Source organism: Oreochromis aureus, linkage group 7 (assembly GCF_013358895.1).
Source record: "Oreochromis aureus strain Israel breed Guangdong linkage group 7, ZZ_aureus, whole genome shotgun sequence".
NCBI classification, from domain to species: domain Eukaryota; kingdom Metazoa; phylum Chordata; class Actinopteri; order Cichliformes; family Cichlidae; genus Oreochromis; species Oreochromis aureus.
In genome coordinates, this window is record NC_052948.1 from 34,374,762 (window position 1) to 34,396,213 (window position 21,452).

The 21,452-nt window shown below is 42.0% G+C and overlaps 1 protein-coding gene across 4 annotated transcripts in view; it reads left to right on the forward strand.

Annotated features, from left to right (window-relative positions):
- Positions 1–324: 324 nt before the first annotated feature.
- Positions 325–21,452, forward strand: part of ehmt1b (euchromatic histone-lysine N-methyltransferase 1b) — a 40,725-nt gene continuing 19,597 nt past the window's right edge. For 2 of the 4 annotated variants that reach the window (XR_005613834.1, XM_039615095.1), the window contains exons 1-3: positions 429–662; positions 19,038–19,128; positions 19,217–19,731. Coding sequence is in view for 3 of the 4 variants with exons in the window: in XM_039615095.1 (XP_039471029.1) it covers positions 483–662; positions 19,038–19,128; positions 19,217–19,731 (786 nt within the window). In the remaining variant the exon portion in view is untranslated. The other 2 variants (XM_031738985.2, XM_031738984.2) reach the window with 2 other exon arrangements.

Genomic DNA, 21,452 nt, shown 5'->3' on the forward strand with positions numbered 1-21,452 from the left:
TAACCGTTTCCATTTTGTCTTCGTAAATATTTAATTAAAAAATTTCCATCTAAATTTGCAAAAAAAAAATAGTTGTTGTTCTCAGAAATTTGAGAGCTTTTCCTTGTATATTTCCAAATTTTGTTCTGGGAAATTTGCCGTTTTTTCCCCATAAATTGTTCGACTTGCCCTCGTTTGTATGGAGTTAAATCAGGGCCATAATGTTTGTTTAGTTAAAAAAAAATTTGAAATCGAAAATATGTAAACTCATTTTGTCCTTCGTAGCCGTTGATACCCCGTCTTAGTACAGAAGCTCTTCAAAAGCAGCCTTCAGGTGTGGCTTTTGTAACTCAGTGCGCGCATCAATAAATGTGACGTAATTCCACGGTGGGCGGAGTTTACGTCCAGGCACCATGGCTTCGGTTGGGACCGAGGTGAGTGTGTGAGCTTTTTCTGCGCCAAGCTTGTTTTACTTTTGCCCTGTTTTCCGCTCCTCGGAAAATATGTTTTGTCCCGACGGGTGGACCACCCCCCTGAGAGCGGCCGAGCCGCCGGTGTCGAACTGTCGGTTCGCGTTAAATTGGCCGCTGCCAGCCTTGGAGTCTTTTGCTTTTGTGCTGGACCGGAGGGCAACTGAATGTGCAGGAAGATGCTGCGCCCCGGAACATGAATACTCTGCGCAGGCACGTTGTTCGCTTTTTGCCGGGGTCTGATTATACATGGTGCCGGGTTGTGTTACTGTCCTGCCTGTGTCCAGCTTTAGCGGTTCAAAATAAACCACATACACACCTTAAACTTGCCTTTTTAGCCAATATTCTCACAGTTCTTGCTGCACTGTTTGTCGCCGGCTCACTGGTGGCTAATTTGTACACTGTTTTGTAGCTAGCTGTTAGCAGCGATGCTAGCTAACAGCAGAATGCTCACTTTTAAATTCCTAAAAAAAAACCCGGATTCCTGCGATTGTCCCCTTTACACCGATCGGTCTCCATTTATTCCCTAACAGTGCGGCTAAACGCTCGACTGATAATGCTATCTCCACGGTGGTGTGCTGTAACTGATGCAGTCAAATGAAGCCAGCACTGGCAGAGCTGCAACAGCCTCCCATTGCATACATATGGCGCCAGATCCGGATTCACCTTTTCACTCATTATTTATCTTTTTTAACCTTTTAATTATGATTTGAATTATTCTTCGAGTGAAGGCTGATCTGTGTTGGATATTGTCACGGCTCTCCGTGCTGCTGGCTGTTTTGTAGGTGCATTGATTTGATTTGCTTTTACAGGAAGGTTTTATTGGTGAAGGTGGATCATTTCAGCTGATCGGCATGTACAAAGCTGCCACAGCTTCATTCTCTGGTGCTTCATTTCTTTTTAGTAGATATGGTCGATATGGAATCCTTGCTTTGTTCGGCAGAGGTCGCTCCAACAGTGCTGAGAGTATCTCGAGGTGTAGCAGAGAAAGGTGTAGGGCATTGAGCTGTGCAGCCACTTCCGTTTACGCGCATAGCTGGTGTGTGAGTGACTGTTTGTTTGTTATTTGATGCATTTGCCCTCAAACGGCCACTTCACCTATTTTAAAAAGGAGGAAAATGAGGAAATATGCGCGCCAGTCTGATGCTTTTAAGCTGATAATTTCAGGCACCATGTTGGAGTACAGTCGGTGGAATTGGAAGGCTTTATTTTTCATGTGATAGAAATGATATGAATGAAATGTTGGACCTTTCATTTTAAAGATTAAAAGACACATTGGTTATCAGATTGGTTATCAACAGGCAACCTGAATGAATGTTTGAATAAATGAACCAAACTAAATCAATTTTACACCCACTTCCAGAGTCACAATCTAAACCCAGAATCTTATTTGTATCACCAACTTTAAGCATTATCCCTGTTTGAGTTTTAAAACTGCACCAGTTTAGGGTGGGACTATAGTTTACGTGTTCGCGAGACCAACAGGGTCTGTGTGGTTCCCTGTGATATAAATTTCATCATCAGATGGTGAGTGTAGTGTGAGGGTTTGTGCCTGGCTGGCTTTTTTGTTTTGTTTTGTTTTTGTTTTTTGTTTTTGTTTTTTTTGCAACCACATGCACTTGACTTCAGGTGGACTTTCAAGCCATACAACAAAGAGGACTACTTGGCTGTTGGGTTTCTGTGTCTGCATCATAGTGTAAGTGAGGCATTAGTATCTGTAGCATAGAGTAAATACTCACCGAAACGTCACGTCTGGTTGTTCAAGCCATACTTTGGTTTCGTTTGGGCTTGTTGTGCAATTTTTTGTAAACCAGCATAGTTGGGTTAAAGACATAAGCGTTAGATGACTATATTGATGCAGCAGTATTAAAAATGGTGATAGGTTTGTGGTGACACCACTGTGTGCGGCACAGTCAATTTGGGGGCCATAATGTGCTCTTAATATTATCTGATAGTTCAAAGGAGAAAACTTGAAACACTGATGGTCTGGCATTGCTATGCCCAACAGATCAATGGTCAAAACATGTTGTAACATCTAAAAGATTTTTTATTTATTTATTTATTTATTTTTTAACCTACATTTTGAAACTGGTAGGGTTGGGTACTACGCTTTGTATTTTAGGGGTACTGACTGAATTGTATTTATCTCATCGATCTTTTGGGAATGTGCATAGTTAGGGGCAGGAATGTCAGAAGGTTTTAACCCATTTAATTAGTTGAAAACAAACAATAAAAGCTGAAAAACACTGTGAAAGAAAGAAGCCAAAACAGGAAAAATGTGGTCCCGCATGTGTGTTCCTGTAAGGAGTCGAGATGATGCATTTTGGACAAGTTGCAGATGAGAAAGCAGAGCCTGGCTGCCCAGATAAAGACTATTTCAGTAGTCAAGCCTGCATGAAATGAAGGCATGAATTACTTCCTTACAGTCAATGAAAGAGACAACGGGCTTAGACTTTGGAAGGGCGCTCAACTGGAAGAATCTAGCTCCAACAACAGCACTTATTTGTTTACCAAATGTGAAGTTGTTGTCAGTTTTTTTGCAAGGGACATTTAGAAATTATCCAAAGGGCCAAGACCACATTTAAAGGACGCGTAAGGGTCCGCTAAGGAGGGCTAGTTCCACTTCTGTTTTTTCCTAATTCAGATTCAAGAAATACAACTTTGTCTGAAATTGGGGCTGTGGTATTCTTTTTGAGAGCAAGATAGATTTGTGAGTCATCTGCATAACAGATGACTCACATTGGGATATATTTTCTTTGAAATTTTCTTTGAAAATGTATCCCAATGGGAGCAGGAAAAGTGAAGAGTACTGGATCTAGGATGCATCCTTGTAGAGCCCCACTTGTGAGGGGAGCAGGTGATGATGAAAAGCTAATCAACCTGGTGGTGAAACCTTTGCAGAGTTTCTTTAGTACAACTCACCAGTATAAAATCAATAAATGATCTGATTCTGTGCCATTATGTGTTTTGAAACCAGACTAAAATGTTTAAGTGATGCCATTTTTTTTTATCGGAGAACCTGAAACTCGTAGAAAACAACTTTCTCTAGCACCAAAGAGACAAAAGACAGGTTAGAGATCAGTGTAAAATGCCCAAAAAAGGTATAGCTGGGTACTTCTACTTAATTCCAGATACCAGTTAAAACATGAATTGTACCCAACCCCCCCCCCTTTTTTTTTTTCTTGGATACTAAAGATTTTATTAAACCTAGCAGTGTCTATTTATTTTTTAAATAAGCTACTGTAAATGTGTAAGACAGATTGTAAGTTATGTAGCACCTATAGAAATGGCCGTCACCACCCCTATTGCCAACATTTTATAGTATTGCTAGTTCATCCCCATTTAACCTCATAACCACATTGCTCTGTGGTCATTATTATGCCAAAACATTAGTTGATGGTGGAGTTTCTCTTCTTCGTCTTCTTCGTCTTCTTCTTCTTCTTCTTCTTCTTCTTCTTCTTCTTCTTCTTCAAGATCTTCATGTTTCTTCTTCTTGGCGCCAGTGTCCGGCAGCCTCGCCTCTGTCAAGCAGCTGTGGCTTTCTCATTTAGTCAGTTGACTGAAAAAAATGGTATCAGAATAAAATGCAGGCCATCGAGTTAACCAGAAGTCTGTTTAGGAGGAAATGTTACTTAATGGGCCAATCCCAGTAACTGAAGGCTGCATTTATGTAATGTTATTTTTTTAGTGAGGTGCATGATGGGGTGTAGGGGTTTCAACCCTCAGCATAGATATAATGCAGAAGGATCACCTGCTGATTCTTTGAAGTTGATTTCACTGTAAAAGTGAAAGCAAAGTGGGAAAATGTTTTATTTCCTGTGTGGCAGCCCTGCTTTATAAGAACCACTTCACCAGCCAACTAGGTACCTATATATCCAAAAAGAAAACCCTGACATGAAAGAACCATTTGAAAACTAAGGGTAGCATGGTGGACCAGTAGTTATGACTGTTGCTTCAAAGTAAGAAGGTTTTGTGTTTGAACCTCATGGTTGGCTTTTTCTTGGTGCTGCCACTTTAAAGTGTTTGCATCCTGGGTTAATCCGGACATCAGGAAAACACTGGGTGTGTGAATGGTAAATGGCCTGTATTTGTATAGCGCTTTACTTACCCTAAAGCGCTTTACACTACATTCAGTCATTCACACATTCACGCACTGGTGATGGCAAGCTACATTGTAGCCACAGCTGCCCTGGGGCGCACTGACAGAGGCGAGGCTGCCGGACAGTGGCCCCACCGGGCCCTCTGACCACCACCAGTAGGCAACGGGTGAAGTGTCTTGCCCAAAGACACAACGACTGAGACTGTCTGAGCCGGGTCTCGAACCGGCAACCTTCCGATTACAAGACCAACTGCCAACTCTTGAGCCACGATCGCCCGTGTGCTATCTTGTCTGACTCCTTTGCAGAGCTTCAAATCACACTGGGTGTGTTTAGCCTGTAAAGATCAGGCAGGGCAACTAATTCAATTTTAATGTAAATTAATGTTTTGGCTTCCAATGATTATGAAAACCAAAATAACAAAGCTTTCAACCCTGCCAGAGGCTCAGACCTAGTTCAGCTCGAGCAAAGATGACTAAAAGAGATCTTTCAGCCAGCACCATCTGTGTTATGACATTTTTCGATTGTTTGATGGCCTATTATGAAGCCTTTAGCTGATTGTTTTCATAATTTTATAGCCCTTTCCCCACCTGCTTGGTTTGACATGGTTTCAGTCTGTAAACAAAGCATGGCAGACTTGACCACATTTTTACACTTTTCAGCACTTTCTGTTATTTCCAGTTGTTATAACTTGCGCATGGCGGCAGCTTTTCAGTTGCCAGCTAAACACACCACTAACAACAACAGGACCCAGTTCATTCTGCTTTTAAGCCGGTGAGGCGTGATTGCTGATGCCGCTCAGGTGTGTCCGCCTCCCCTGCAGCCACACTGCAGACCACGCCTTGCCACATACCCCCATCGCCTAACTGAGGCCGGGGAGCCATCCGGGCGAACCTATTCAGCAGCAGGGATGTATTGGTTCAGCTGTGTGGCAAGTGCCGTTGGCGCAGCAGTCGTGGACGTGAGCCGAGGTTCGCAGGCGGCCGGCACGCAGGGTCCCACCGCACGCTGGCCTCTGGTAGAAACGAGGCAGGTCCAGCTGGTGCGCAGGTCCCTCCTGCACTCTGACCTCCGGCTCTGGCTGAGCAGGACTCTCCCTAACATCGGCCTCCGGCTCTGGCTGAGCAGGACTCTCCCTAACGTCGGCCTCCGGCTCTGGCTGAGCAGGACTCTCCCGCATGCTGTCAACCAGCTCAGGCTGATCAAGTCCCTCTGGCGCCCCGATCCCCAGCTCTGGGAGAGCAGGTCCCTCTGGCACGCTGTCCACCACGTTGGGCTGAGCAGGTGGTGGAAGTGGAGGTTGCTCGGCTGCCCTCCTCCAGGGAACAGGAACAGATACAGGCACCTGCTGGGTACTAGCCACTCCCACCTGAGGAGTCCGTACTGGTGCGGAGGTAGGCTGTGCCTTGGCTGGCCTCACCCTGGGGACTGGCAAGGGGTGCCGGAGCAGAACGGACACCAGCCACTGCCATACGGTCGAGGGATGCCGATGGGGGAGGCGGCAGTGTCAGCCAGGACCCGATCCAAGCTGCCAGACTTGCAACAGCTGCATCCGGCACTCTGCGGTCCTGCAGCTGTTCCCACTGGCGGCGTAACACCGCCACCTGCTCCCTCCGCTCTCTCGGCCACCATTTGGTTCAGCGCCAGTCGCAGTTTCGCCATGCCCGATTTCTGGGTTTTGGTGCCACTGTAAACGATGATTGCAGATGGCGGTCAGGTGTGTCCGCCTCCCCTGCACCTGCGCCATAGACAATGCCCTGCCACACAGTCATTTTCCATTACAATCAAGTACCATTTAGTGCGCGTGGGGTCCTTATAGAAACGCAGCTGAAAGTCCAGTGACATCATTTGTATGCGACACAACACCACAACAATGGAGGACATCAAGACGTCGGTATACCTGCTGGTTGGTGTATGACTTTTTGTTTGGGGACTACGGTATTCTTTCTTTGTGCACCCATTCCCGTCATTGCGAAGTTTCAATAAGAGTGGTTTTGATTTTCAAAAGAGAGACTCTTTCATGACTCATCGAGTGACGCCACTGAATAGCCAGTCGGTAGCATGCAGACTGTTGATGTCACATTTTCGGATTGCCTAAGATCACGTGGAACCCCAGCTGAGTAGGTAATAAAAAAAAAAGTACCTGGTACTAGGTGCTACCACCTAGTGGAAAACCCGAGACGAGTAGGTACCAGTGGAAAAGGGCTATTTGTGTTTTGAACCTATACGTGATATGTGATGGATGGATATCATGGTGAGACCACACACTGAATAACAGCTTGTGATTCATGAGTTATAGCCTAAGTCCTTCTTTCTGACACTTACAATGAGTGTTTACAAAGTCATGGAGCAAATGAGCCAAGAGTTGGTTTTCCCAGAGGCTTCTGCATAGACAGAGGGGGTTTTTTTGGGGTGGGGGGTGGGGGTGGGGGGTTCTGACAGCAATCTACTTGCCTTTGCGAGATGGGCTTCACTGTCAAAAAGACCCGCTAGTCCCGGCCCAACTCATCGTCAAATGAACCTGTGTCATGTTTATTTGATTTTCAGTTGAATTACATTTAAAGCTAAGAGAATCCACTGTTTAACAAACATCATGCAGTAAACATGTTCCTGTTGAAATAATAGGTTCACTCACTTAGATTTATACTCTGTTTAAAAAAAAAAAACCAAATGAATAAATATATTAGGAGAATATAGAATATCAGTGACATTCAGCAACTTCAGTTGACGACAGGTGAGCGATTGAAGTGTCTTACCAATGGGAGTGAAGGAGACCATTGACTGGCATGTATATTGGAGGGTTACCCACTCAGCTGGATATTCAGATGTCTCCTGGTGGTAAACTTTCAACTAGGGCTGGGCCATATCATACCATTCACGATAATTCCGGTATAATGTTAGGCAATGATGAGAAAATGAAATATCGCGATAGAATATGGGTAAAACGCGCATGCGCAGTGCCTTTGCTTTCATACACACATGTCGGAAAAAGCATGGCAGCAACAGAGAATGAGAAGGGCGAAAGCGGAACGTTGTATGAAACAGATGAACCAGAATTGGTTTGTAAAAATGGTGCAACTTCAGTGGTGTGGAACTGGTTTGGCTTTCTCCAAAAGTTGAATCTGTTCATCTGGACGTAGCGTTTTGTGGGAGAAACGTTTCGTCACTCATCCAAGTGTTCCCATTGTTCCCTCAGTGGGCTGGTTTCAGTCATTATGCAAATGTACTGTTTATAAGGTTTGGGGAAACCTGCAGTCAGCTGAGACTGAAGAAGTCACTTGGATGAGTGACGAAACGTTTCTCCCACAAAACGCTACGTCCAGATGAACAGATTCAACTTTTGGAGATTTACTTTCCTGGATGATTGAGAATGCATCAAGATGGTTTGGCTTTCGTCCGTGAGATACACACCAAAGCACAATTTTTGGTAGAGCATGCCAGCAGGCCGTCGTTATTACCATGTTTTTCGGAAAATAAGGCACACTTAAAATCAATCCTTTGATTTTCTAAAAAATTGATAGTGCCCCTTATAATCCGGTGTGCCTCATCTGTGAATTCTGGTTGTGCTTACTGACCTCGAACCGATCTTATGTGGTACACGGCGCTCAAAAATCTGTCAAATGTTTTAGTACGACTTTCGTAAGTTACGAAGCCGTAACGCTTGATGGATTGTTGGAGCATTACAGCTATCGTAGTCAGGAGCCTCACAGAGTAATACGTACTGTGCGTCAACATAATATTACCGTATTGTGTGTGTAAACCTCTTTTAAAGTTTTGTGGATATTATACATGGTTAAGCTCAGGATATGTCGGCCAGTTTCCACTGGAAATGCCTTTTGGTTAAACTGTCAGCAAGGAATTTGCATTTGCACTGTTAAATTTTATATAGCTTTATTGCACATAAAAAAACAGCTGCTTGTTTAAGTGAAAATACACTGATGGGGTTTTTTTTTTTTTTTTTTTTGCACTAATAAAGTTGTGGAGTTGTAAAGTATTTTGTCTCACGTCAATTATATCGTCAGTTTATATCGTTATCGCAGATTTTCAAATATATATACTGATAAATATTTTGGCCATATTGCCCTGCCCTACTTTCAAGTACAAAGCTTAAGACTAGAAAAGCACTATACAAATGCTAGGCCATTGCCAATTCCATTATTAGGTCTTTAGCTGGGTGAAAGGGGCTTGGCATTATATTGTACAGGTGTTTCTAATTTCCTCTTTACTTAGTGTACACTGGTTACATCTGTGTCTCATTCAGACAGGAGATGACGTCGGAGAACAGCCTTGGACAAATGTCGAGCAGTGCTTTGGGCTCCTGTGGTTGATTTTATATTGTCAAGATGAAATTGCCTTAATAAGGAAATCGTGATGCTGCCAAATGGTTCTGTGTAGCAGGCACACTTATGACAAATATTCTAAAGATTTCAAAAAAGCAGACACAGATTTCAAAAAAGCAGACACGCTAAAGCCCATGAAGTCATCTATTAAGGTAAAATAACAGATGTGTGGTATTGACTTTTTAAGGTGTATTGATACATTTTCAAATAAGATATATGGTAAAATGGTAATGTTTTTATTGATTCAAATTTGATATTGCATTGTTTACATTTTTTTGTGTCTAAGCCGTGCCTATTCTGAATATATGCACGTAACAGGTTTCATTTGGTCTTCATTGTCTTATAACATGGTCTATGCTGTTGTAGGGATTTTGTAGTATTTGTAGTAAGTTGTTGGTACTATTTGACCCCTGCAGCTGTTGAGCATCTTGATTAATAGATTTGTTCAGTGCACATGCTCACTGATGATGCACTGTTGTGTTATTGCATGTGCTATATGCTAAAACTAAAACACTCAGATATCAAGTTAAATTTGACAATTTCAAAAACTCTACACAAGTATTTGAAAACTGTTAATAAAATTTGAAAACTATTAATCATATTCATCAATAATGAATCATGTTGCTTAACTGAGCAGCACCTCGCATCGTGGATTATGAACAATACGGTCTATTCTCGAAACAGATCCAGATATCCGGAAAACTTATAAATGTGCTCTGGATTATAAATGGTGGATGTTGTTCGATTTAAAATTCAAGACAACCACTTCAGTTAAACTTAAAATTAAAATGACAAAATGATAACTCATCCATCTATCAATTTTCTGCCGCTTATCTGAAGTTGGGTCACAGAGACCTCCCTCTTGCCAGTCACCTCCTCCAGCTTATCCGGGGAACATTGAGGTGTTCTCAAGAGATGTAATCTCTCCACCGTGTCCTGGATCTACCCTGGGGCTGCTTCCCGGTTGGACATGCCAGACCAGAATACCTTACCCAGGGGATGACCGCCTTAGCTGGCTCCTTTCGATGTAGCGGAGTAGTGGGCTATCCTCAGCCTCTACCAAATGACTAAACGCCTTACCCTATAGTAAGGGAGAGCCCATCCACCTTTTAGAGAAAGCTCATTTTCCCTGCTTGTATCTGCAATCTCATTCTTTCAACTTTAAAAGAATTAATGACAATGATGTTAACAAAAAGATCAGGCCTAGAGTAATAGACTTATGGAATTTCTCAACATCAGTGCTCCACCTGGTGGCAGATGACTGCATAACATTTAGGACACAGCAGTTTACCGACATTGGGCATCAAACTACTAGTTCATCTGGTACTGACTAGTTACAGTAGCAACGATTAGTTCATAGACAACTAGTTGTGCACATCCCTACTACACCATACCATTGTGTTGCCCAAGATCCTGGGTCCAAATCAAATGGTCAGCTGTGGGCTGTCTGTGTAAAGTTTGTATGTTCTAGCTGTGCTTGGTGGGTCCTTTACAGGTACTCCTCCCACAGTCCAAAAAAATTCATATTAGGCTATTTGGCAATTAAATTAGCAGCAGGCTTGAATGTGAGTGTGAACAGTTGTCTGTGGGTTAGCCCTGGGACATAGACTTTATGACCTGTCCAGGTAGACTCTGGACAAGTCACTAGTCTATTCCTGTTGTCATGGTTGAGATGGGCTCCAGATCCCCCGAAACCCTGTACTGGAGGATAAGCGGTTGGATAAGAAACATATTAGAATGTACTGTGTGACAAATAACAGAACAAACCGATCAGCTGCCTCTCCATTGAGTCTATCATCCTTCTGATAGACTTCAAATCCTCTCCAGACTTTGACTGCAGCTCGTTGTCATCCTTTTGCTCTGCTGTCTCAGTGTAGGAGCTTTACACTTGCTGTTGGCTGTGGTTTAACTCAAAACATGAGCCAGGAAGCAACATAGCTAGGTGTTTAACAGTAACTAAACTTTCAAAATAAGGGCTACTGTCCACTATTGATTTGATCACAGGTGGCCTGGTTCTCTCCGATCAATAAAAAATGAATGTTTAAACGTCTCACTAAATATACTTGAGTAGACAGCATACTTTGAACGTTCTCTGAAACACAGTCTGTGCAGTAACACTGATTAGTGTAAAGGCATCATGGTCCACTTGAGTGTGAAGAAGCTACACGTGCCAGATGCTTTTTGCATAGCTGACTTATAGCTGTCTGGTTAACAGTCCCTGCCTTGTGGTTATTGCCAAGCTGTTGTCACACTTTGGCAAGGTATCTAGCTAGCATTTTCACAGTTTTTATATTAGAGGTATTTTGCTAGCACTGACATCGGCAAGCAAGTGAAGTTTAACCAGAGTCCCTCTTTTGCCACTTGGCAATGCCCTTAGGCAATTATTTTGAAGCATCTATCTAGATAAAGGGGGAGAGATGTATAACTTTTAATTCACAGGCATGTACAGAGTTTCATAATATTAAAGCTTTATTAACACTCTGTTTTCTGCCTTTGGCTGGTTCATTGTCGTTGTGACAGACCTTGATATAATTCAGCTACTTCTCTACTGAAGATCCCAGGTCTGGTATACTTGATCTCAACCAGGACTTTATTTCTAGGACTGAAGCTAGCAACAGTAGTCCTTTCTTCTCTGGAGGTCAGCCAGAAACGAACACAGTGAAATTAGTGTTTATCAGCTTTTGGAGAGCAGTTAAATTCTTTATCTGGGTAGTTAGTGTAACATTTTCCTGTGATGTGACCATCTCAGAACATAAATTTATTTCTTGTTTAAAATACCACACTGATGACGTCTTTGAGATTGTCTTTATTATTTCTCTGATGACTCTGTTTTACTTAGCATTTACTCAATGTAAATAATTTAGGCTTAGCAGTCTCTTTTTAGGATTTTTAACTACGGGGTCTTTTCAAAAACACATTTTTGTAATAATGGATAATAATAGATTTATCCTGGACAGCTTTTTAATGAAGGCTTCCTAGGACCCAACAATTAGATCACCTCTCTAATATTTTTTTTAGGGGTCCCTTTATACTCCTAGAAAAGCTTAGACACTTCAGGAAATGGACGTAGAGCCTCTGAGGGTGTGTAGCTGTGTCTTATTATCAGAACTTTGGCAGCAGATTCTTTAACTTCCTCTGTGTTGGGTCTGTATGAATAAAGTTTGTTCCATCAGTGCTCAATCAGATTGAGATTTGAAGCTTTTTATTTTTATTTTTTTTTATTTATTTATTTTTTTTAGGGCCACATTGATGCCTTGGGCTTTTTTTATTTGTAGTTTTTGGAGTGTGGAGTGTGGTGGAGTGCTTGTTTTGCTGGCCTACACACGTGTTCATCAGGGAGAGTTGTTGGCAAGTGAGGTTGTCTGGTCCCACTGAAGAACAAATGGAATTTGTGCTTGAAATGCTAATCTCTATAAGATATGACAAAAATGGGTGTCTCCCAAGCCTACTTCTGCTGTCATTGTCCTGGGCATGTTGCATAGCTTGCATGTCAGGGTTGTCTTGTTCTGTTGACATCAAAGAGTCAAAGCTATAGCTCTAAATTGGGTATTCTGTATATTTCAGAAGTCTGTTGATGAACTAACTGGTTTAATTTCAATAATTTAAGCCTTTAAATTACATAATGGCTTGAATCTTTTCACCCTTAGTTGGTTTTGGAGGAGGTACATAGTGGTCCTTCCCAGCTCCCTTTCGGTCAAGGTACTACCTGTTAGTTTGAGCTCTTGCTGCCTTCTCTTGGAGATGGTTTCTCTCTGTGCAGTCCTTGACAGATACCTGTGTTTGCCAACCACTATTACAGAACCAAAACGTAAGAATAAAATGCTACTACTATCTGAATGGAAAAGTGTGTGGTATAGTGAGATTGAATGTTACTATACAAACAAAAGATACATGTAAAGCTTAAGTTGTCAAAAAGGTCCCTGATGATGAGTTGAGTGGTTGTTCGAGGTTTGTAGCAGTCATGGTGAAATCAGGCCATGTCCACACTAATACGTTTTTGTTTGAACACTCATCTTTTTCTCTGTGTTTTGGCCTTCCGTCCACACTGAGATGGTTTTTTTGGACAAGGAAAACCGAGCTTTTTGGAAACGCTCTCCAAACTGGATAAATTTGAAAACGCTGTTTTCGCGTTGCAGTGTGGACTGCGAAAACCGAGGCTTTCGAAAACAATGATGCATTTTAGTCATATAATGCAGTCATGTGACCAATTCAACTAAGAAGCAGGACGGTATTGTACAGCTGTTGTTTTGTTTGATTAATATCAGTTTGTACATGCTCCAGATAAAACTTGGTACTTTTCCTCGACATTTTGCCGCAACATTTCAAAGAGCCGGAAAGTAAATAAACGGCAGACGGAAATGATGCAGGTTGAATGGTCTTATGTTTCACGCATGCACAGTACAGGAACGTAGCGTTTTCAGTATGGATGAAAACGATTGAAAATGATAGTGTGGATGTGGAGCATTTTTAGGCGAAAACACCGTTTTCAAATTTATTTGGATTAGTGTAGACGTAGCCTCAGTTGCTAAAACGTCAATCATGCAGGCCTGGACACTCCTCAGTGACCCCTTGGCAACCACAGTTTGCTAGGGGAAAAATGTGTAACGTATTTTCCACAACTGGTTGGTGAGCTGTTGCTGCAATGCAGTTGCTTGTAGTTTACATGGAAGATCCTGACTTGTCTGCAAACACTTGTCAACTACTTGCAGAGCAGTATGAACTCGTCCATGCAAACTACAGGTGATATCTTCCAGTATCTTCAAACAAAATCACAAGGAAGGTTTTGATGCAGCAACCTCTTTGCAATCAATTTAACTTGGTTGCAGACAGCAAACACTTGCAACCAATTGGGGAACACACATTTTTCCTGAGCCACCAGTGGTTGTCAGGGGTCACCAACTGGTCTCGAGGCCTTATGCTTGTCTCACCATTGCGAAGGGTGTCAAATGACAAAAGCGACGTCACATCCGCTGGTGTAAGCCGTCCTTTGGTGTCGTTTCAGCTGGTTGCACATTTAAGTTAAATAATAGCAGGTGCAGTTATTTTCAAAATGGACATGTTTCAGGCATGACTGTGTGAGCAAGTCCACCTCTACAAGCATATATGACACAACGAACATGGGAGGACAGAAATCGTGGAGAGGGATTACTGCAGCAGTGCCGAGTAATTTAACGAGTACAAATGGATGTGGCTGTGTGATGACGTCACCTGATCAGCGCACAAAGCCATTGTGGTGAGCATAAATGGATCATTAAGCCGATGTCATTTGAGAGCAGGTTTTGGGTGGTGAGTGATCTTTGAAGAATAGCTGAATAGCTTCTTGTGAAAGAGTACTTTTTAAAAAATATTTTTATTTTTTTATTATCATCAGGGACTCGCTGAGCTTTTTAGGTGGGGCACAGATGCCCTTATATAATGGAAATGGGAGTGCTTGATTTGGAACAGGAAAAGGAAAGCTTTGTAGAGAAAATTAATACAAAGAGTAATAATTATGTCCTGATTATTTGGCTGTCATAATTTAGAAGTCAGAATCAGAATTAAAGTTAACAATATAAAGTATAATGCTTTCTGTTATAACTATTTTTTTTCTTTTTATTCATAATAACTTGAGTACTGTCATGTTTTAGACACGCAAGTAAAATGTCAGAAAGGTATGAAGGTATGCCTCCCAACCCTGCTTCCATTGTCATTGTCTTGGGCATGTTGCATAGCTCACATGTCAGGATTAGCTTGTTATTGTTTAGCTGTGAAACAGTAGAAGCTGCAGCATTTCTACGTCTGCATTCCTACATGTCCAGGAAGTTCCCCAATGAACTAACCTGTTTTTATGTTGGTTTTTTTATTAATTGTGAGTTAATTGTTGGCAGAAATGCTAAAATAAATTGTCAGGGTTCGTTGATATACTTCCTTGTAATGGCATTGTTTTTTTGTTTTTTTTTATTGGATAGATGATGCAATCCATTTGATCACATTAAAACACAAAGTATGACAAAGACAACAAAAACAATGATGGAAAACCTTTGTACTGACATATTATGCTAAGTTTGTTTGATCTCGTAGGCTGATATCTTTAGGTCCTTTTGTGCTTTCCTTTCTAAGTGTTTCCAGGCTTCTTCTTTAATGGCTGCTCAGCCTTTAACTTAATATCTGTTTCATGAGCCTGGCAGGGCCATGTTTAGTGGTGTTTGTTGGCCTCGGGCTGAGTGGAGACAAAAGACACTCCTGTTGAGAGGTTCAGAAAGTGGCCTGCTGTCTATGAAGAAAAACAGTTTGGTTTTGGGCCTCATTTCTTGCACCTCCTCCTTCCTTCTCTCCATTGCTCCTCCTGAAATGGCAGTGCCTGCATACTATTGAGGCTTTTTGGAGCTTAAAAATCCTTTACTGACGAGAAGATTTATTATTTTTACATGAAATGATTAAAGGAATTACAAAATATGTATAAATAGAATAAGTGAATTTGGCATGAATACAGGCATGATTTGAGAAATAAAATCATCTGTACATTCAGGTTATGCAGGCTTTTTCCTCTTATTCTTGTTGGGTATGAAGCCTTTGGGTGGTGATTTGGGTCTTCGTTAGCAGTGGGGGTCTTCCAGTTTGGAAAAAAAAAAATGGAGTGGTGTTACAGTTGGAAATGACTGAGCATGCTCTGTGGAGACCCTCTGACGGAGAGGACCGACAGAGGGAGCCACCAGGTCACATGACCGGTGAGGTGAATGTGCATGCGGGGAAAGAAAAGGAAAGGAGGAACAATCTGTTCGACAGATCCTCGCGCTCTCCCTCTCTGTCCTCCCCCCTTCCCTCATTCTCTCTCAAACACACACTCTCTCCCTCACTCACTCCTTCTCTGCCGCCTTCTTCTTCTCAATGGAGGCCATGAGAAGAAAGCAGGTATGATGCTTCCTGGAGGCACAAGAGAAACGACATGTTAGCTTTGTATTCTTCACCCTTAGTTGGCTTTTAGTGGTCTGAGGAGATGCATAGTCTTCCTTCCCAGTTCCTTTTAGACCAAGTTACTACCAATTAGTTTGAGCTGTTGCTGTCTTCTCTTTGAGAAGGTTTCTCTGTTTTTGTTTTTTCTTTCTTTCTTTTTTTCTTTTTCTTTTTTTAAATTTAAGACGCGCTCCTCGAGCTGCTCATCTGTCAGTAATTCTAATCTGTCAGATTTCTCTGGATTCAAGAAATCGAAGACTAGTTCTAAAGGACAGAGGATTTGTTTGTGCATTTATTGTGTGTGGTAGCAGAGAGATTTGATTATGGCATGGATGGATCCTGTGACTGGAGACGGCTCCTTTTGAATTAGAGCAATCACTTCATGACAAATGTCAATTTCAATATGGGAAGATAAGCGTGACCTCCTGAAGATCTTGAAATTTACCTGATTTTTCTAAAGTGAGGTCCAGCCACCTTTTTTGGTTATACCTTTATCTTTAATCCCTTCTCTTCTTTGCTCTCTGTGGTCAGTATGTAGTAATGAGGTCACTGTGGCCCTTGTCTAGGCTACAGTATGTTCAGATATATACTGCAGATGCTGCTTATTAATTTAGAGGAAGTACTATTGGGTGTGATGTGAGCTTCCATGTTTACCAGCTGCTGGATTATGGCTCAGGGTCATTGGTTCATTTGCACAATGTGTCCCATGGCGGGTTAATTATTGACATATTCATAAAGGTTAGCTGAAATTTTATGCCAAGTTTTTTTTTTTTTTTTTTTTAAGATTATCTTTGCCTTTTTTATCTAGACAGTGGACAGCTGGGAAACGACAGGAAATGAGCAAGAAGAGAGGCTGCATGACAGACCACCCAGATTATTCAAACTGAGGGTTTTTTGCAATTACAGTCTGCAGCTTCAATCCCTAAACCACCTGAAAAAAGAGCTTCTTTGCCAGATTTCTTTAGCACAGTGTGAGGCTGTGACTGTAAAGTGGTAGCAAGTTAAATGTCAGGGTGATCTGTACGATTGGGCATTTTTCATTTTTTTAGGATTTTTTTTTTTTTTTATTAGCATGTAAGCAGATCACAGCAGAGAACAGGTTTTACAAATTGGTTCTTCATTCTTGAGGGATCATTATTAGGGTTCATTATTGTTTTTTCTCATTTTTCTCATCTGGGTACTTAGGTACTCGGTACTTAGTGCCAGCCCCGGCAGCCTGATAGCTGCCTGTGTATGGTGTTTGTGGTTTGGTAGCTCTCTCTGACTTGTTTTCAGGTCTCTTTCAGCAGATCTAAAGATAGGTCACATCAGCACCTGCCTTGTCACATAAGAGGTTCACATTAAGTTGTATGGACAGGAAAGGCTGATCCTTTATAGTGCTATGAGCTTCTGTCTAATATTTATAGTGTAATATCACTAGTAAGTCCAACCACTGGGGCCTTCATTGTGCACTCACAGTTGCAGCTTAGGCTCTGATTAGCTCTCACAGCCTTGGTTTCAGCTTTGGAGCTTCTTTCAGCAGCCTCCATATTCCCATCTATGAGCTTCCAGACCCCTTCAGTCCCCATCTAGTGGAAAACTGCTGCAATGGCTGCGCTGTGTCAGTAAACAATCTGGTTGCGAAATGGCGGCGATCTGCAGACAGCCTTCTCTGCCTCCCTCCCTCCCCCTTCTCCTGTCTCCACTGTGTATGTTCCACTTTTCACCACTAGGGGGAGGGCTGAGGCTTGTGTGTTTTTGTGTAACTGGCTTTCTTCAAACCATGGGGGGGGGGGCTAAAAGATTCTTCTTCTCTTGATGCTCACAAGTGTTCACTAGATTCCTCCATGTAGATCATACACCAAAGAGGATTGTCCCAGACTAGATGTTCTTTGGGGACAAACCCTCACAGACCAGTCCTTGGCCTGGACTTGTTGCTGATTGATTAGGTTCATGTTTGGCTCAGGAGCATGAACAGGGACATGTTTCCTGACAGTTCATTTAGTTGGAGTCTCGGTTGTAAGCAGATCAGGACTCACACAGTCTCACTGTCTGAGCCATTGAGGAGAGGCTTTAGAGTAACTGACTGAATCCATTAGCTTATAGTGGCCTTATTCTCTCTCAGGTCTTTTGATTGGGTTTGTGTGAGAAGAAAATGTGTCCTCTGCTTTCCTTCATAAAGGTTAACTGATATTTTATGCAAAGTGTAATTTTTTTGGATAGTCTTTGCCTTTCATCTGGATGGTGGACACTTGGGAATCAAACGGGGAGAAAGGATGCATGGCAGACCACTCAGACTATATTTGATTGGCTTAATGTGAGAAGAAAATGAGTCCTCTGCTTTCCTGGGGCAATCGGCTTCAGTACCTGACTTACTTCTCATCAGATATGACCTCTCACCACTGATCAGCACGTGTCTGTCCCTAAATATGCCCTAAATGAGTCTTATGAGGTTAGGGAAAGTGTAAACCTTTATTTTCTGTGCTGGTTCTGTGTAATTCCTCAAGGTTGAACTGGCCTAGATTGACTAAATGTTGATATTTGAGCTGAAAGTGAAGGCTTTGCAACAAAGTAGACCTTAATAGTAAGCATGAGAGTGAAGTCACAATGATTTTTCCTTCAAGGCCTCCAGTTTCCTTTGGGCCTGTTTTTCCAGAGTGAGCATGAAGATGAGGGTCTGCTTCGGAGGAAGAGTCTTTATATTTCCTGCTGTTATTTCTGTGAAATGTAAAGACAGTCGATGGGGGATTTGGTTTTCTTTTGAAGCTGTGGCAGGCGTCTGTTACTCCACTGGTTAGTTGTAGCATATAAGGAGAGAAGCTGGAGACAATGAGAGTGCATGGGGGTGGCCCCCAATCTCTTGGCTGGCTCTACAGTATTCCTGACACTGATACATTACTGAAAAGCACAAATAAAAAGGGAATTTACACAAGATTAGGTGCATCGAAGGATGATTGTTTAATTCAGAGATATGCCTGCTTAGGCCTGGATCACAAATGTGGCTTTGAGAATCTAAAACCAGAATATTTTGGGTATTTTTATCGAGAAATAAATGTCTCTACACTCACTTTTCAGATAGTGTCTTAGGCTTTAGGAACACTGGGGGCCTGTTTTTAGACACATTACAAACTAAGCAGCCACTTGATAATGTTATCCACAAAAAAAAGTATTTAATAAAGCTTAATTTAACAGAGTTTCGCTCATATGTACTTTTTTTTTTTTTTTTTTCGTTAAATCAGCCCGCTGGTCTAGCCAAGAGCTGCGTGGATAAAGGTGGCTCCACAAAGAAAGAGGGACTCGATCCAGGAAGCAATGGAGAAGAGAAGTCAGGTATTTGTCTAAATACACTTGAAGGTATTTTATTTGTGTAAATGATGGGTTTACATTGTGATTTTATTTGTCTTGTTTGGATGCGTAGATGGAGACAAAGAGGTAGCAGACAGACTGGGCTCTTCCCCTGCAGCAGAGGTGATGCTGAACGGCACCGAGAGCGACGACACAAGCCACAAGGACCTGACAACAGGAAATAACAAGACTGTACTGTTGTTAAATGAAAATGGCACGTCTGACACGGAGCCACCGCATGGTTCTGTTACTGGAAGCAATGGATTCATTCTCACTAAGCAGCAGGAGCAGGATGGCAGCGCTGCAGCGGCGCCAGGTTTGGGAGTTTCCCCTCACAGGACTAACTGGTTGCCCTCGGGCTCACCGACAGGGGGGCATGCAGCCAAAACCCTCCCTGCCTCGGCGTCTGGGAGTGCACAGAGTCCAGGTGCACTAAGGACTGCCCCCAGTACAGGGACTAAGCCGGGGCAGGGGACACGAGACACTAAAAATGGCACCAGTTTATCTCCTTCCCCGGTTCCAGCGCCAGTCACCGTACACAGAGCGCGGAAGACCATGTCCAGACCTGCTGTCAGCCCAGCACAAAAGGTGAACCATCACCAAGAGCAAGGGATTATCATGTCTGCTTTAGATTTGTGTTTTTTCGACACCTTAAGGAGTAAAAATAGTTGAAGGCCAAATTGGAAAAATCTGTAATTCAGAAATACCCTTACAATATACAACTGGTTTATCCCTGCAGCAACTCTTATAGTAATACAGCTTATATTGCCCTGTATGCAATTTCGATAGCAGTTTCATAGTTGGGGTACTATTAAACTGCTAGAGGCTTGCATTATTCTTTATATCAGCAGCTCTATCATACATCAACACAGGAGTTCTCAGATTCCCAGCTGGCCAAGAGGGAGATGCTAAAAATCTAGGAAAAGATGAGATGTTCTGCAGAAAACATCCTCCTCATACATTTTGTTTCCTGATTGAACTTTTCCTATTTCTGTTCCAGTGCTGAAGCGTGGTCATTTCTGTCTGAGTATCCACACCTTAGCATTTGGGTGCCTCACACTTGAGTGTGAATGGTTAAAGCTGCGTTAAAGTAGTAGTTCATGCATGCTGCAACACATCAACCCTAATCCTGGTGTTAGAGCTTACAGGGTTAGTCTGCGACTATAAAGGCAGGTATTAGAAGCAATTTGACCACAAACACATTTCCTCTGAGTAACGGTGTGTTATTCATTTCATCCCAAGGGTGTTGGATGACCTTGATGTCAGTGACTATGTAGGCCAGCCCAATTTTCTTTTCTTGTGTCTTCTGGTTTTTGCCTTCATTTGACTAGGCAAATCATAAAGAACAATTTCTTTATAGATCTGGCTTTGTGAATGTGTATTTTGTCCTGATGAACCAGAAAAATGGCTTCCCCAAACTCAAAGCTGCGAGCTGTCGAAACAGGATTATATAATTGTGTATTTGAGCATGACTGCTTCCTTTTTAGACCTGTGGCTCTTTTCACAATCTTATCTTGCCACCCTTTGATACCTGAAATGTCACTAAAAGTTCCTAACTCTTAAGAACTGTTTACAAAGGTGCTGACAGGAACATTTAATAAGGAGCAGAGTGGAAATGTAAGAGATTGGAACCTTTGTGGAACTTTGTTTTGAAATGATTGTCATTGAAACACCTCATTTGGATGCACATTTTTCCATAAGAAGAATTACATGCAGCACTTGTGCAAACCACAACACATGTAATGGGTCTCCTTGGTGAAAAGTGAAACTTTTAATTGGAAATTGAACAAAAACCCCAAAACAATCTGATCAAATTTGATTTTTAAATCCTACCTGATGAGACCAGTGCCTGGAAAATACACTATAGTAGGGTTTTTTTGTTTGTTTGTTTTTAAACCCCTCTGCCCTTAAAGGCTGATGGGTGTCATCACCCTGCTGGCCAGCGAGGCAGGCGACATGGAGACCCAAGTTTATGAATGACATGACTCAAGAACGAAGCAACGTAGGAGTTTTAAATTGATACTCCACTAGGAGGCTGAGGGATGTCATTGGCCGTCGGCAATATTTTTTTTGGTTTAAAACAGGTTTCTTGCATATTTTTCAAAGCATTTTACTTAGCTGGATGTTGTCCAAGTAGCTCTTATTTTCATCCTCATCAGAGGTTGTCTGATGCATGGTGGAATCTCGTTTTGCATGCTGTGTCATTGATATCTGGATATGACATTTTTCTATCACGTAAAAACGTATAATAATAATAATAATAATAATAATAATAATAATAATAATAATAATAATGGATTGGATTTCAT